The sequence below is a fragment of the Podarcis raffonei genome, chromosome 10 (assembly GCF_027172205.1).
Source record: "Podarcis raffonei isolate rPodRaf1 chromosome 10, rPodRaf1.pri, whole genome shotgun sequence".
Taxonomy (NCBI): Eukaryota; Metazoa; Chordata; class Lepidosauria; order Squamata; family Lacertidae; genus Podarcis; species Podarcis raffonei.
This window is the reverse complement of record NC_070611.1, coordinates 57,375,652-57,393,507: the sequence shown is the minus strand read 5'-3', so window position 1 is coordinate 57,393,507 and position 17,856 is coordinate 57,375,652. Positions and strand designations below refer to the sequence as shown.

Below are 17,856 nucleotides of genomic sequence, written 5' to 3'. Positions count from 1 at the left end.
CTTCCGGGTCCAAAAGGACCCGCCCATCAGCGGTTGCGCATTAATTGGACGCACTCAAAATGGTTGCAGCTCCTGTATTTCCCTGTTTCCATCCTGAGAAAGTTGGCTCAAGCACAAAAATTTGCCCTACATAAACAAAGAGCGAAAGAAACACATATATTTTATCATAGATTATTCCTAACTTTTTACCTAATTAAATATGAATATTTTTGAAAGGGCGAAGAATGATTATTCTTGAAATATCTCTTTGCTTCTGAACGGAAAAGAAATGATATATCCTCTGGCAAGGACTATGACCCACAAGCAGGAAACAAGAGAACTTATGGGAACTGGTTTAATTAGACTTTGCTGGATATTGGGAAATGAAAATTGTAATTCCTTCCTTCTTACGAGAAAGGATACATCAGAAGGATACCAAGGGAAAGCTAAAGAGCAGGAGCACTGCTAATTTCCTGAAACAAATAAGCTGATAATACTGGAGAGCTGCTCTTGCATTCTAGGCAACCTTCTCTCCAGCGAAACGGCACATGGCCCTATTCCAAGAGTACCGTAAGCAAAAGCAAGACCTGGAAGAGCCACAAGGCGATAAACCTATATTCATTCTACATTATAAATATAGAAGTATTCGGCAAACAAAACTGAGCTGCCTGCCTTGGTAGTTTATCAGCACTGCACACACATTCCAACAATGCAATTACCCAAATCACAAGAGCTGACAACAAATTAGTCTCACTTAAAAATTCAATGATAACAAAATAATCAATCCCTTAGACATATTCTGTAATTATATTCAATGTAACCTGTCTTCCGACTCAGTATGACACGAGGCACCATCTCCCTCTGGTGCTCTGCAGTTTGTGCAAACCTGAGGAAGGGGATAGCATCTGGTTGCTGTTGGGGACCCAGACACAACACCAGCTGCCCCAGCAACCAGATGCATATAACCCTGTTGCGTGAAATTTACTGGAAGTACACAGCATATACACTCTATGCATGCTTGGGGCAATCAACACTTTATAGACGCACACACAAACACTGGGATATAATGCAGGTGCAACTTTGTCCGGGTCTAGCAAGGGTAAAAAATTTGCAAAGTCTGTGGGTAGATAATGAAAGATTTAATGGGGGTGGGTGTGTAGAGCTGTTCTAAATAATTTTGTACAGCACTGAATGACTGGGTGCATCTTTATGTGAATGTAGGGGTACGCATTTCCAGCTTGAGCCCTGCCTTTTCTGTGCAGCTAGTGGTTCATTACTAGAGCTGAACCAAGGCCACTGTACCCACTAAACTGACATAAAATGTGAGGCTATCCTGAGTAGTTGGCATACTCCAACTACTGGTGGGATATGGTCCAACCGTATGACACAAACAGCGCCTCTCTCTGTACATGCCCACCACATCCCTGGCCTAGAAAGCAATTGCAAACCTGGGAATGTAAGAAAATGTATTCTATTTCTTGCTCTGAATGGCTATTACACCTAATGATGGCTGTACTACTTTTGGAAAGCTAGTTGTTCAGAAACAAAACACATGCTCCAAACGTAACATTATATCATCTCTCTTAACCAAGTCTCTCATTCTATGGGCCTCTGTACACTGGCTGGAAAAGTGGATATAAGCTTCATCAGATCTGCTGCTTTGATTTTGTGGAGCAGAGGAAAGGAGGTTATATCTCTGCAAGGTTGACAGAATGAGACACATTGGTTAAGAGAGATGAAGCAATGTTTCATTTGGGGCTTTTGCTTTGTTTTTGATCTATCAGTGGTTCAAAAGTGTCGTAATCATCATTTAGCGTAGAGAAAGAAATAAAATCCATTTTCTTACCTTTTCCAGGTTGACAAGTGCTGTCTGGGTATTTTGTTTTAATGGCAAAAAGCAGTCCAGAGAACAAGTAGGTCCTTTGTTCTCAGAGCAGCAGCGTGCAATATTTCTGACTGCTAGCTGGTATTACTTCACCTATTCTGCGTCTCTAGAGTGTTACAAAGCATTCACGATTAAATTCTCACACAGCTCATCTTTCTCCCCAGGTTCATTACCAACACACGACTCTCAGCTTGTTTGTGGAAAAGTGGATAACCAACCCTAAATCGTCAGCTCTGTACCAATATTCCCCCCCTAAATTATATATATTAAAAGCAGAACACTTGATGACTTTTTGCTTCATGTACTGATTTGAGTCATGATGAACAAGTTCAAAGTGACCCATGACCAAAGCCATAGGAAATCTGATTAAGATAGAAGAGGCAAGAGGAGCAAGAAAAGAGGTGGAAGTAATCAGGAGCAGATGGAGACACAATGAATCCAAGGTTTCCCGGTATACAAGAGAAGCAAACCTTAAGTTCATTCATGTCACAATACTCACCCTCACCTCTTCTCCCTGCCCTGCTCCCCATTCCCAAATCCCTCTCTATCTCCCCTCTTTCCATTCTGCTACAAAGAGATCCCAGGTACAAGAGCCACCTGATATTTTGCCAGTTCACACATTACACAGGTAAATTGTGGTGGGGTAAGGAGTGGAAGGGGTGTGCATGAATCGGAGCGGGTTGTCATGGGGAAAGGGCCGGACTCTCAAAAATGTGCTCAGACACAGCACTTTAAATCACAGGCTTGTTCCTAGAAAACATGGGGCAAAAGGTAACTGCGAATGAGCCCGGGTTGTATGCGTGGAACTTGGGATCACATTCACTCGCCTCAAACAAATGTTTTCTTACAGGTGCAGCTCCAGTATGCATACTAGCTCTCCTGCTCACAAAACCTGCCTCATCTGTATGAAGCCAAAACTTCATTGCTTTGTTTGTGCTGATCCACTTGTTCCATTAAAATAAATGGGATAGACAGCCCACACTCAGTATGTTCAAGGAAGAACACCCAGACCTCTTGATCTTCTAGGTAAAGGTACAGGTACCCCTGACCATTAGGTCCAGTCGCGGACGACTCTGTGGTTGTGTGCTCATCTCGCTCTATAGGCCGAAGGAGCCAGCGTTTGTCCGCAGACAGCTTCCGGGTCATGTGACCAGCATGACTAAGCCGCTTCTGGTGAACCAGAGCAGTGCGCGGATCCTCTACTCACCAGAAATTTCTCTTTTAAAACTGCTACCAACTCAATGGTTCACAATAGTCTAAAGACCTTCCCCAAGGTTGTGGGGGCACAAAGGGAGACAAGAGTGCTTGATTCCTCCTCTCCCTCCCACTAAACCTTGATTCACGCACAGGTAGAACAGGATTTCAACTACAGCATCAGAGAGTTGTTACATTCAAACCAATATGGTACAGCCTTTAAAGTAGCCCGTATCACTTATTATTTCATGTTCCCTTCAACCTAAGGTTCCAGGGCAGGTTATAGCAATTAAAGAACAATATTAAAAACAGTTCAAAACAACATAAAATAACAGAAATAACGTGGCTCCTAAAAATATACATCTCTCATGTCAAAAGCCACGGTAAAGAGATACATCTTCAGCATTTGCCAGACGCACCACTGTGGGGAAGGAGTTCCACAACTTAGGAGGTGCTGCCGTGAATCCTCTCTCCCAGGTGATACACCCAACACCAAGTTTCTGAGGGTGGTGGAACAACCAAAACTGAGATTATTCCTTGGTAAATAACATCTGACCAGGCCCAGATGGGTATGTAGAAACAGAAACAGAATTCTTATCTTTAGCATATTCAGGAACACTGCCTCCTCCGTTCTTTCAGGACAGAATTGTTTCTACATAATCAGTACACAAACAAATAAGTAGAGAAACATTTATTTACCTTGAATGCTACTATGCAGTGCAGACCCAGCAGCAGCATCACCGCTGCCATCAGAAGTGTGGCAAAATTCCTCATGTCCCAGATCGATTCAACCAAAGGGATACTCCCAACCTGCCAGTCATAGCACAGAGTAATGGGAGCCAGTAGAAGCCAGGCATTGAAGGCCAGGAGGTAGGAATAAGTAAGAAGCCTACAAAATGAAATGTGAAGTTCAGTTACTAGCATGCTGCTCGTAGGGGGGAAGGCAGGATTGTCACCAGTAGGTGGTGAGGACACTGGTGCAAATCAGAGCCAAGTTTAATTTGTGAGACGAAAGAACAGTGAAAGAACATTCACAACTCTGCATTAATTTCCACACTCATATCCGTTCGGCAGTACCATATCACATTAGATGAGCAGAGATGGGCAATATCTTTACTAGGACTAATCAAAATAGTGAGTAAAGCTTTTTGAGTTCTCCAGAACACTTCATCATGTCGACTGTTACACAACCCTGCTTTGTGAAGCGTCTAGGCCTAAGAAAGAGTTCAGGAGAACTGAAAAGTTTCCCTGCTATTATTTGGCATCCTGGTTGGTCCTAATAAAGGTGTTATCCAAATGTGATTTTTGAAGATACCATTACAGATGCCTTTGCTTCTTATGTACCGTATTTTTCGCCCTATAGGACGCACATTTTCCCCTCCAAAAATGAAGAGGAAATGTGTGTGCGTCCTATGGGGCGAATGCAGGCTTTCGCTGAAGCCTGGAGAGCGAGAGGGGTCGGTGCGCACCGATCCCTCTCACTCTCCAGGCTTCAGGAAGCTCTGCGCAACCCTTGGGAGACCGGCTCCGAGGGTTGCGCAGAGCTGCCTGCAGTCCCGGGCTCAGCGCAGCTCTGTGCAGCCATCGGGAGCGGGGCGCGAAGTCCCGCCCTGCTCCCGATGGCTGCGCAGAGCTGCCTCCAGTCCCGGGCTCAGCGCACTTCTCCCCATCACCAGCCCCACAAGCTCGGGGGACAGCGGGGAGGCGGAGCTGGTTCCCCGACCTGGTTCTTCCAGCCCCGCACCTGGGGGGGGGAATAATTTTTTTTCTTTATTCCCCCCCCCAAAAAAAACACTAGGTGCATCCTATGGGCCAGTGCGTCCTATGGGGCGCAAAATACGGTACATTCCTAATGGCATGCACTGGAGAAACCCAGGCAGATGGGCAGGGTGGAAGAAGAAGAAGAAGAAGAAGAAGAAGAAGAAGAAGAAGAAGAAGAAGAAGAAGAAGAAGATCCCATGCAGCAGTGGCAGCAGCAGGCCCTCTATAAACTCAGTGAGATAAGATGGGCTATTCTAATGAGCCGGTTGGGCCAAGCCAACTGATCAAGGCAAAACCGCAGATTCACGATACAAGCTCAGATATGTAAGCTCGGCTCCCAAAAGGTAGTACAGTCAGGTAAGACAAGTGTGGACAGACAAGAAAGTAGTGGGAGTTGGCAGGGCTGTAGAAAAGGCTTGCAGGATCCTGTACCTAAGTAGGAATAGGCAGATGCAGAGCAGGAGCAGAATCCATGCTGCTTTTTTCTTAACACAGCCCATCAACAGAAAGAAGGACAAGAAAGGCCAGAGGAAAAGCATAGTGCAGCAAGGCAAGGAGCCAGTAAAGTTAATTGGACCTAAGAAGACTTACGGTGTTGCACAAGGCTGCCGTGTCCCAGCAAAGCTCCCAGAAGACCCACAGTCTGAAAATTCACTTGTGCAATAAAAGCCGACATAGTGCAGCAGTTACAGCAGCTTTTGCCATCCCAGTGCCTTCCAGATGTTTTGGACTACAACACCCATGAGCTGCAGTCAACATCTGAAAGGTATCAGGTTGGCAAAGCTGGGTTACAATATTGGGCTAGGAGTTGAAATCCCTGCTCAGCCATGGAGCCAGTGACCATTTCCCAGCCTAGCGGATCTCCTAGGTTTGTTGTGCAGCTAAAATGTGTGTGAGTGTGCGCACATGCACACGGGCATCTGCACAATTTTGTACACCACTTTGAGCTCCTTGAAGGAACAGCAGGATATAAATATATATACCGTATTTTCCGCTCTATAAGACGCACCAGACCACAAGACGCACCTAGTTTTTGGAGGAGGAAAACAAGAAAAAAAATATTCTGAATCCCAGAAGCCAGAACAGCAAGAGGGATCGCTGCGCAGAGAAAGCATAAATCCCTCTTGCTGTTCTGGCTTCTGGGATAGCTGCGCAGCCTGCATTCGCTCCATAAGACGCACACACGTTTCCCCTTACTTTTTAGGAGGGGAAAAGGGAGTCTTATAGAGCAAAAAATACGGTATATAAGTAATTTAGTGTCTGATAACCTTGTGAGGTATAAGAAAGGTTGGTCATATAATGGAAAAACACCTTTTTGTTTCTGAGGCAGTGCTCTGATGAAAACTGCTTTTCTGCAATCTGGTAGCATTTAGAAGCCAAGACTCCTGAGAAGTCAATATCAGACTGTTAATCTCAGCATCACACCCGGCTGATGTGGAAAACAACATAATGAGAGACTCCCTTGAGGAGCAGAGCTTCCAACATAACCCAGGCAACATGTAAGCAGCCCACAAGGATGCGGACAGCTTAGCTGCTGACCCTGCAACTGTTCTTGTGAACTATTATGAGCAGGCAAAGGAAACAGAAGTCCCCTCCCCATACCATGTGAGAACATTTACAAAGACGAATGATAAGACCTATTTGTACAGCACTTTCAGCAGAAATGATACGTAACAACAAACGACAGAAACACCAACCAAGTGGCTTGAAAATTGCTCTGTTCTGTCTTGGCACCACTTATGATCCTTCCAAACATTCTGCCAGCACAGCCACATATTGTTTTCCAAATCCTAAAACACTCGTCACATGCTGTGCATAGTTGGCTGGTTCACATCTCAGCTTATCACAACAGAAAATTTCTTGGCTGTTTTGCTCGTTGTCAAATGCTGAAAGCTCTCATTAAATTTGCACGGTTTAGGAAGCATTCGCCAAACATGGCGGTGGGACTAAAGAGAGCACTTATTGATTCGCCGCAAGCCTCTTTTGAAAATGCAAGGATTCCATCTGTGACAGTTTTTAAAGCGTAACAATTTGGATCGCCTTCCCGTTTTAATAGCCTTGAATAATAGCTTGCCGTTTGTGTATACCACAAAGCTAAGAGTGGCTGTGACAGCGGGCAGTAAGTGTGCGGCCAAAGAATAAACGGCAGCATTTATTTTTAAGTAATCAACAACGTCATATAGTACCTTTCATCAGCAGCTCTCAAAATGCTTTGCAAAAAGTATAAAGGACCTGCAAACACTAAAATAGCTAATGCTATTAATCAGCTTTCACAAAAGCAGTAAGATACACTTGTTATTTCTATGAAGTAGTACATTGCCATTTATCCTCCCCAAAACCTTCTGTAGGAGGTTAAGCTAGTGATTTATCAAAGGTCATGCACTGGAACACAGGAAGCTGCCTTACAACTGGTCAGATTATTTGTCCATCTAGCCCAGTACAATGTCCTCCAGGGGTGCAGAACCACTGGGATTCCAGATATTGGTGGACTACAACTCCCACAATCCCTTTCCATTGGCCATGCTGACCAAGACTGCTGGAAGCTGAAGTCCAACATCAGGAGGGCCACTGGTCTCCTCTCACTGGCAGCAGCCCTCAGGGTTCTCAGGCAGAGAACTTTCCCATCATCTGCTACCTTACTCTTTTAGCTGGAGATGACAGGGATTAAGCCTCAGACCAGTGGTCATGGTGCCTGGTGCCCATTTGGACTGGTAGGGCAGAAAACAAGGAGGCTAAGGATTTGGGGAGTTAGATCCACTGACATGCAGAGCCAACTAATTCTAGTTTTGTCCTCGGCTTCTTCCCTGGTGAGTTTTACTAAGGCAATGCTGCAACTAAGATTTCCAGGCACCACAAAATTAACCCAGATTAGCTACTTCCTTGCCTCTTTTCGGCCAGCACAGCAATGCCAAAAAATATTCCAGCAGCCTCTGTTATTGGGTAGTTAGAAAACAGCATTCCTTCTCTTCCAGCCTGACCTTTTAAGTTTCACTAAGAACACTCTCCTAAATTTACTATCTACATGGGAAGTCAAGAAATAAGAGCACAAAGGCATTCTTGCTGGCTGCCTCTCAACCGTGGAATTTGCTCCCTCTTACCAGACTTGCCAAACCCTGAGATTGTGCTTCTCATAGTGATGTTTTTATTCAAGTTACCTTTGGGTGACCAAAGAAAGAGTAAGATGATGATAATTAAACTCTAATTAATTACAATAGCATAATGTTACCCCTTTTGAGCTCTTGGCATAGGGAAGGCTATAAATCAAATGAAACTAATGAGCCCCCTGTTAATCTCATCAGATTTTAAAAAGGAAAGTGAAGCAGTTTCGCCTCATGTATATACAGATTTTCATGACAGTATATAATTACTTATAATGCAATTTGCTCAAAAGTAAGTTCCCTTGGGTTCAATGGGGTGCTTAATCCAGAGTTGCAAGAATTAGCATTAAAAAGAAAAGAACCCTAAAACTAAAAGGAGAACTTGAAAGATGAACTTCCCAGTTACAGGCTTCTGCCATTCTCCATGTTAAAGCAAGGCCTGAGTTTATTCCCAAAGTTTGCATGATTTTATAAAAAAGAACCTCGGCAGCAACTGTTACTGTGGCATACTGGATGCTTGAATGCATTTAATCTAATGCTTTAAAACTAATTATAAATACTGCTTGTGCAACCAGATCTCTCTCAAGAACATAAAACAACCAGCCTTCCAAAACACAGCTCTGAGGAAAGTGACAGCTTGAACATAAACACCGGGGACTTGCTTGCTTTCCTAACTGCAATCTAGGTTGTTTATTATTTTACCCCAATCTATAGTTTATGCAGCTCTGGAGAATGTTCCCTAATCATTTGAGTTAATTTGTCTACTAATTTCCAGTATGCATTGCATTTCTTCCAATTAACACTTGCTCTTTGAATAACTGAGACGAACAGTGCAGATTAAGTCAGATGGCCAAAGAGCGTTTGCATTTTAAAAAAATTATTTTGCAGACTTCATGTAAAAGAAATATTTTTTTATTGCTAATATGTGGAGAAACTGCTTGTTTTTATTTCTGGTGCCAAGGCATCTGCACTTCTAGCCCTAGATTCAAACAACGAAAAGCATGAAAGTTGAAGCAAAGTTAACTCTTTACAGCCTGGCAAGAAAGCAGAGGATCCTACTTTAGAGTCCATTTATCACATGGCACAGTTGAGAAACTGAATCACACTCATATTACCGCCTAGTCCTATGCAATTTCCCCCCAAACTAATTTTCACTGTATTTAATGAGGCTCTCAATAGTTTAATCTGTTTAGAATTGCACCCTTGAAGTCAATGGGACCTGCATAGGATTTTGCATAGGATTGTAAAGTATGGTAAAGGACCCATGGATGGGTAAATCCACTCAAAGGCGACTATGGGGTGAGGCTCTCAACTCGCTTTTCAGGCCAAGGGAGCTGGTGTTTGTTCATAGACAGCATTCCGGGTCACATGACCAGCATGATTATACTACTGGCACACAGAGAACCGTGACGAGTGGCAGAGTGCATGGAAATGCCGTTTACCTTCCCACCACAGCAGGAATTATTTATCTACTCGCTCTGGTATGCTTTCTGCTAGGCTGGCAGAAGCTGGGGCAGAGCAACAGGAGCTCACCCCATCGTGTGGACTCAAACTGCTGACCTTCCGCTTGGCAAGCCCAAGAGGTTCAGTGGTTTAAACCACAGCACCACTCACGTCCCTACTAGGATTTTACTCTTAGTCAAGAAGCAAACAACGTGAGTAGTCCCAAGACCATGAACTCTTAATTGGCTGCAGCAGATGTATAGGTATTTTTAAAATATACTACCCCATATACCAACCAACCAACCAAGTTTCATTACGGCAAAAGCCAGTGACACTAAACACCACAAGATCAAACAAAAAGAAATCAACAACAACATCAGAAGAGGAAAAAAAAAAGGATTACACAAGGGAACTTCGCAGTGTGCCATTCAACAGAAGAGATTTACGCTTCCTGATTACTAAAGTGCAAAATTTGGCCACCTCATATGATATTGAGCTTGAGGAATCTTCCAGAAGGTATTTTCGTAGAATTTCGGGGGAGGATTCCAAATAATGTTGTAGGGGTATGAATTTTGATAAAAGCGGCAAAATAAGTTGAACTCTCTCTTCACTATAAAATTCGCAAAATAGAAGGATGTGTGTGACAGATTCTACCTTATTAGACATACAGGGGCAGAGGCGCGCATGCATTGGTACCTGCGTGAATTTGCTGTACAGCACTGCTGAGGGCATTGTCTCAAAGCGGGCTCTAGAGAAAGCCCATCTATAAGCTTCGTTAGTGATGTTAGTTAAGTAAGGGGCAGTTGCAAAATTAGGCCAAGCTTTTAAACATCTATACGTCTCCGGGAGTAGGGCGTCTTCTTGTTGTAATTCGACATCATAAAGTCTCTGAGTGATAATTGCTTTTGCCTTATTCAGAGTTCCAATAAAAAGGTTTTCAGGGTTTAGGCCAATTTGTTTGATCTTATCAGTTATTTGCATAAGCCAAGGAGGATAGGGAACTGCGGCCAGGAAGCAAGGTAACAGTCCCTTAGGATTGTAATGGATTTTCAGCCAGAGGGATATTGCTTGCTCCCAGACTTTTAATTCCACTCTGGGCAGTCCTGCCTCTTGCCTTAAGACTGCATTAGGTGTACACTTTGGGGTAGCAAATAATGATCTTAAGAATTTTGATTGTACTGTTTCAAGGGTCTTAAGGTTGGCAGAGGGGCTACTACCCCATATAACAGGGATGCGGGTGGCGCTGTGGGTTAAACCACAGAGCCTAGGACTTGCCAATCAGAAGGTCGGCGGTTCAAATCCCTGCGACAGGGTGAGCTCCCGTTGCTCGGTCCCTGCTCCTGCCAACCTAGCAGTTCGAAAGCACGTCAAAGTGCAAGTAGATAAATAGGTACCGCTCTGGCGGGAAGGTAAACGGTGTTTCCGTGCGCTGCTCTAGTTCTTCAGAAGCGGCTTAGTCATGCTGGCCACATGACCCGGAAGCTGTACGCCGGCTCCCTCAGCCAGTAAAGCGAGATGAGCGCCGCAACCCCAGATTCGTTCACGACTGGACCTAATGGTCAGGGGTCCCTTTACCTTTACCTCCCCCATATAACAGTAGCTTCCCTTGGTGGGCCAAGCTCGGCCTGTGAGGTTGCCCACTCCTGCAACATAATGAGCAGGGAGGCCCTCGGATGCAGGACGATTGACTCACTCCATTCTGACACAATACATATGACTATTTAAAAGAGCTGAAACTCTTTTAATACCACCAGAGGCTAAAATTGCCTGGGACCAAGTATCATGGCTGTAGCAATTCTATACCTGGAATACGCTGGACAGACCAGTGTCCTTTATCCTATCCAAACTCAGCATTCACTTCTTCCCTCTACATGGGACCCAACTGGTAATCTAATACAGTGGTACCTCAGGTTACATATGCTTCAGGTTACATACGCTTCGGGGTACAGACTCCGCTAACCCAGAAATATTACCTTGGGTTAAGAACTTTGCTTCAGGATGAGAACAGAAATCGTGCAGCAGCGGCGCAGCAGCAGCAGGAGGCCCCATTAGCTAAAGTGGTGCTTCAGGTTAAGAACAGTTTCAGGTTAAGAACGGACCTCCAGAACGAATTAAGTACTTAACCCGAGGTACCACTGTACTGTATATTATATATATATGTGTGTGCATCTGCCTGTCCCTCTCTGTCCTTTTTCTTTCCCCTCTGGTTGCCACCGTCTCTCTTCTGCATTGTTGTTGTGGCATTGCTGATGGAACCAATCTTAAAACAAACAAACCCACACATACATACACAACCCTCTCTTGGGTTGCAACCTACCAACAGAACTTGGCCCTATAGCAGGTCCTGAGCCTGAGGGAAGTTGGGTGGGAATTCAGTCTGTGCCACCAACAACTATCACCTGTGGCTGAAGGAGGGGCTACAGAGAAACCAACTGGACCAGCAATGAAGCCTATTAACAGGAAGACAAGAAAACAGATCATATTGTTCTGCTTGACCTCTATTAAAAGTTTCTGGGTCAGGCTGTCTCACTGGTGTGGGACAGGATCCCACTACAGTGGTACCTCGGGTTAAGTACTTACCGTATTTTTCGCTCTATAACACGCACCTGACCATAACACGCACGTAGTTTTTAGAGGAGGAAAATCCGTAGGGATGCCACCCGTAGGCATTTCCTCCATAACACGCACAGACATTTTCCCTTACTTTTTAGGAGGAAAAAAGTGAGTGTTATGGTGCAAAAAATACGGTAATTCGTTCCAGAGGTCTGTTCTTAACCTGAAACTGTTCTTAACCTGAAGCACCACTTTAACTAATGGGGCCTCCCGCTGCCGCCGCGCCACCGGTGCACAATTTCTGTTCTCCTCCTGAAGTAAAGTTCTTAACCCGAGGTACTATTTCTGGGTTAGCGGAGTCTGTAACCTGAAGCATCTGTAACCCGAGGTACTACTGTACTACAATGCTATACAACCACCTTCTGCAGACCCTCCCATACACAGAACAACCTGGTAGAAGTATGATGTCCACCAGTTTTATATGGGGAGTGGAGACAGACACACACACACTCAAAAAAAAGCTGTTATCTTTTCAAAAATGATTCGGCTGACAAAGAGACAAGTATGCCGAGCTATATAGAAACCGGGAAGGTTTTGCCGCATGGATGGGCTCCCTGATAGGAGCGCCTCAGAGTAAACAAACCAAATACGGCAGAGAAAGGGAGCCCATAAATAACAGCACCTGGTTATAATTGCAGCCACATATGTTTTACAACATTATTATGAAGTGCCTTGTCAAGCGCATTTGATTTAGAGCTGTGAAAAAGATGGAAAGAGCCCCAAGCTAAAATAGCTTCAGCTGTAAATACTGAAGTGAAAAATTGTTACGCCTAATGAAAGGCATTAATAACATTTCCTCTCGGCATTTAGGAAGAGTTAAAATTCTGTTCGTTATCTGAGGAAACCCACAAGGTTTTTAAAAGGAAAAGTTAATGGGCTACAAAACCTACCCCATGCTGTTCTTTTCCATTCCACCCTCTTACATGACCCATGAGAACATTTGTATTTTCTTTTCCAGAGTCTCACAGTTCAATCTATAATAGCCAGAGAGACAATGAGCTGTTTGTCTCTTCAGGTACCTTCCATGTTACAGCTTCTCCTCCTGGCTTTTTCTTCCCCTTGCACTGAAGTCTTAGGGATAAACCATGGATGTTGAGGCATTAGGCTTGCCAAGCCAGAAAACCAAGAGCCTTAAAGGCTTATATGGTGGTGATGCAGTTTCCCCTAATCAAGGGATTAGACAGAGTGATATTCGGGAATTAAGTACAACCCATGAAAAGCTTCCACAGAATGCAAACTGAAAATGTGGTGCTTGCTTTCACTAGTCCTTCACTGGCTTCCCTAACCTTTCAGAGAGACTGCCCAAATTTAAATGAGAGTTCATTGGGACTAGGAGTCTCCTTTGTACTGCTGCTCTCTTGGGGAAGTACCCTGAGGGCATTTGAAATAATCAGTCAAAGCATTTATGCAAGCTTTTAATGCTGTGGTGATTATCCTGGGAGAGCTCTTACTCCTAGTAATGGTTCATGAGCAACTGGCAGTACCTAGCTAAACAACATGGCAAGGAATGTAGTCAAGAAATGAAACCCCAATTTTTTCTTACTTTCTTCCACAGACATAATTTCTATGTTCTATGTGTCATTTGACATAAGTGCTTCCTGTGTTCCAAATTTCTGACCTTCTCTATAAAAATATAAATGAAATATTTAGGTGTCCGGAACCCAAATACCTCTTTAGAATCATTTATCTATATCAGGGTGAATTTCAAAAATTTGAGCACAGCCAATATTCACATTAATGCTAGGTTTGGACAAATCTGTCTATTTTGGTTTCTCTAAGTTTCTCACTTTTACAGCCTTAAAATTTGGTTTGCCCATTTATGCATACATGTCTGAAATTTTTTAATGCAGCATAAAAAGTAGTATTCATTTTTGTGCTAGCTTTCCCTAATACAGTGGTACCTCCGGTCGTGGATGGGATCCGTTCTGGAGCTCCAGTCGGATCCCGAAGTTTCTGCAACCAGAGGGTCCGCTTCCAGGTTTGCCATGTTCGCATCCTGAAGGATACGCAACCGGAGGTGTGGGTATCCAGAGGTACCACTGTATGTACAATTTGCTTGTAGAAGCATTTTTGCAAGCAAATGTGCCATAACAGAATGCAGTTGTATATGTTACTTTCACTAAAATATGCATTTTTGCATGTACTCTGCACTAGAATACATATTGTTGCACACATTCCTTGGTTGGGCAACTCCATCGTAAAATCTGGAAAAGTGCACATTCACACGTGACTGTCAACAACCACCACATGCATTTGAGTTAATCTAATCCCACAAATATTATGTGATTCCCAAGCATTATACAGTTATTTTTATAACTGTAATTTTCAGGAAACAACAACAAAGATTAAGGCCTCGATTAGTTCACATTAAATGGAAAGATAGCATCAACCCAAACATATGTGGCTCCTGTTACCATACCTTGTTAGAAGATAAGGTGAGAATGAAGCTGGATTGTCCTGTTCTGAAAACGCTGGCATAGAACCTCCCATTATCCAGAAGCGAAAATACAAAAGTAGGATCACCTTCAGAAAAGAGGAGATATTTCGGTTATTACTACAAAAAGGCATACAATTCATTAGGACCACAATTCATGAGACTCACAAACATTTTCAGTTCTAACAGTTCTAACTCAGCATAGGGGTGGACTTTGTTAATATGGTGCTTTGAGGAAGAACAAAATTTGGTGCCCCCCTTTTTCTTCTAATTTTCGCAGTAATTCCTTTTGATGCAGTTGCTTTTTTACGGATCTTCTCAGTAGGTACCCAGCAGTGGTTGTTTTGCACCCCTCAGCCTGGTGCCCTGTGCAGGAGAACTGTCCCCACCAACTTAAATCTGCCGCTGCCAGCATACAAATTATTATGTTTGTTCCTGTGGACTAACAGAGTAAGATACTTCTGTATTAGGCCTGCTCTCGAGACTGAGGAGCTACAATGGGATTCATCTGAAGAAATTAAAGTTAAGTAAGAATATAGTTCAAAGTAATACTTACATAGGTAAGTACCAAGGCAGCCCTTTTAAAAAAAGGACTTGTGATGTATAAGAACTTCTGTTTGTTGCTTACGGTCAGGTAACTGTAAAAAAGAAAAGAAAACATTTATGAAAGTGATTATCAGTAGACACCAATCTTTTAGAACTGGAATGTTGTGGGGTGGGGGTGGGGGGTGTTATTACAATTATAAACTGTCTTTCCACCAATGCATTTAAGGCATTCACAGTTTAAAACAAGGTTTCCAAATTAATAAACACAATATGCAAAGGGAGAAGGGACATGGATGGAAGAGAAAAAATAAGCAGATAGACCAGGGCGGGGGGGGCAGGGAGGTGACTTTGCTGCCCCATGTCTCCAGCTGATACACAGCACATTCCACATATTTAGGCACAATCACAACATTTAGGTAAGATCTATTGTTTTTGGGTGTGTAAATCACATGGGGTTCCTGGGATCCTAAGTTCTGAGGAAAACTGTACTCATGAAAGGAGTGCAAACTCCTTCCATGCTTGGAGGGAAAGCTTAGGATCCAAGCCATTATTTCTCCGCTGCCTGCATTCCACTGATCCATAAATAAAAACATGTTCCTTTAGGTTGCAAAAAGTAAAGGTCTTTGGTCCCTGTTGTACAGTTTCTCAGGCAAAAAGGAACAAGGCGTCTCTATCGCACTAAGCATCTATTACACTCACCCATCTAGTCTGGTTCAAGGAAAACTCTGGCTTAAAGGTTTCAGCCAAAAAAACAAATAAAAAAGTGCACAGATTACAGTATTTCCCAGTTTAAAAGAAAAATGTCAAAAGCAGTCTTTTGATCTATGTCTTTACAGCAAACAGCAAGTAACCTTAACAACCCTTAAAATGTAAGGAAAAGCTCTGCCCACCAACAAAGTAAGAGAGATAAAGCCCACATGAGATGGGTTTAAAATTTAAAGAGGAAAAGAAAACATGGGGGGATCTGGGTGTGCTCCAGAAAACACACCGTCTAATCAAAGCAGTCTGATGAATGCCATGTCAAAAGAAGTAATAATAAAATGAGCCACATTCCACAGAGAAAAGCTAAATTGTCTCAGACATTTTTATGTCTATTTATTAATAAATGTCAGCATTTGATCTTGGTATCCGAGCTAAATGCCAAGCTAGACTAAAAAGGGACTAATCTTTCCCAAACCTCCACTGATTCCAGACAGGCAACAACTCCTCATTTTAAAAGGCAACTCCCAATTACTCTCCATATTTCACCTTGGCCTTGATGTGAAGTCGCCGGAGGGAACAAGCAGTTGATTTAATTAACCTGAGAGCAGGCCCTTAACACCTCCTGTTTGCCTGCTTATCTAAGAAAGCAGTAGAAGAGGTTTCTATAAACCCTCTTTGACTTTAACGGAATTTGGCAATAAAAAGAATACTTACAATGCCAGCAAACCATCGGAAATGTCTCAATTCAGTCAGCAGCAGAACGCTGGCACTATGTAGCCAGCCCCAATGAAGCATTCAAGCAACTCAAAACCACACTGTCAAACTACTCATGACCCCAGTAGCTACATATAAAAATCACACATCCTAACTGGAGTTTCTTAATTCATAATCACATTCAGGATACCATTGTGTCGTCGTCTTCTTTGGCGATCACTCATAGCCGAGTAAGCATGGTCTTACTCATAGCTGAGAGCCAGTGTGGTGTAGTGGTTAAGAGCGATAGTCTTGTAATCTGGGGAACCGGGTTCGTGTCTCCGCTCCTCCACATGCAGCTGCTGGGTGACCTTGGGCCAGTCACACTTCTTTGAAGTCTCTCAGCCCCACTCACCTCACAGAGTATTTGTTGTGGGGGAGGAAGGGAAAGGAGAATGTTAGCCACTTTGAGACTCCTTAAAGGGAGTGAAAGGTGGGGTATCAAATCCAAACTCTTCTCTTCTTCTTCTTCTTAGCAGTGTGTCCGTAGATGACTGTGGAGGCCAGTTCTGGATCCGCATGTCCTTCCACAGTGGGGACATAGGTTTCTGGGCGGGAACTGATCATGGTAGGGGTTTGCCAAACATGCTTTCCTCTTTTCTCCCTTTTGTCCTGAGTGTGAGTGTCTTCAAAGTCCATGGCACCTTTGGGAAAGGCTGTTCTCCAATTGGAGCACTCACAAGCCAATGTTTCCCAATTGTCAGTGTTTATACTACATTTTTTAAGATTTGCCTTGAGAGAGTCTTTAAACCTCTTTTGTTTACCACTAGCCTTACGCTTTCCATTTTTAAGTTCAGAATAGAATAGTTGCTTTGGAAGACGATAATCAGGCATCCCATCAACACGACTAGTCCCAACGAAGTTGATGTTGAAGAATCATTGCTTCGACACTGGTGATCTTTGCTTCTTCCAGTACACTAACATTAGTTCACCTATCTTCCCAAGTGATATGTAAAATTTTGTGGAGACACCGTTGATGGAATCTTTTGAGGAGTTGGAGATGGTGTTTATAAGTGGTCCATCTTTCACAAGCGTACAGTAAGGTTGATAGTACAATAGCTTTGTAAACAACCATTTTGGTTTCCCTGCAAATGTCCCGGTCCTCAAACATTCTGCATTTCTATCGGAGTCACAGAGCACCACAGAGCTCACACGATGCTGGATTTCGGCATCAATGTCAACCCAGTTAGGAAAAGTGATCGACATTTTCCAACATTTCTGCTGGGATCTCCTCTCTCTCCCAGATTTTTTCGATGAGCTTGTTAAGTTGTTGTGTAAGTTCAATTCTGTCCACTTTGAATCCCATCAGGTCCATTGGCTTTGTTGTCTTTCATTTGGTTAATAGCTGTACACAACTCTCCCAAATTTGGAGATACTGCAAGCTCATCTCTAATTTGTTTTTGCAGAATTTGTGAGAGGACCTTGGCAGCTACGGGGGAGTTGCAGTT

The 17,856-nt window shown here is 43.4% G+C and overlaps 1 protein-coding gene across 6 annotated transcripts in view; it reads right to left on the bottom strand.

Moving 5' to 3' along the window:
* TMTC1 (transmembrane O-mannosyltransferase targeting cadherins 1) overlaps positions 1 to 17,856 on the bottom strand; it is a 164,822-nt gene that overhangs the window by 69,097 nt on the left and 77,869 nt on the right. For all 6 annotated transcript variants that reach the window (XM_053404675.1, XM_053404673.1, XM_053404676.1 and 3 more), the window contains 3 exons: positions 14,964 to 15,045; positions 14,393 to 14,496; positions 3,758 to 3,947 (listed from right to left, as the gene is read on the bottom strand). In XM_053404675.1, the coding sequence (XP_053260650.1) occupies positions 3,758 to 3,947; positions 14,393 to 14,496; positions 14,964 to 15,045 (376 nt within the window). The remainder of the gene's footprint in view (positions 1 to 3,757; positions 3,948 to 14,392; positions 14,497 to 14,963; positions 15,046 to 17,856) is intronic.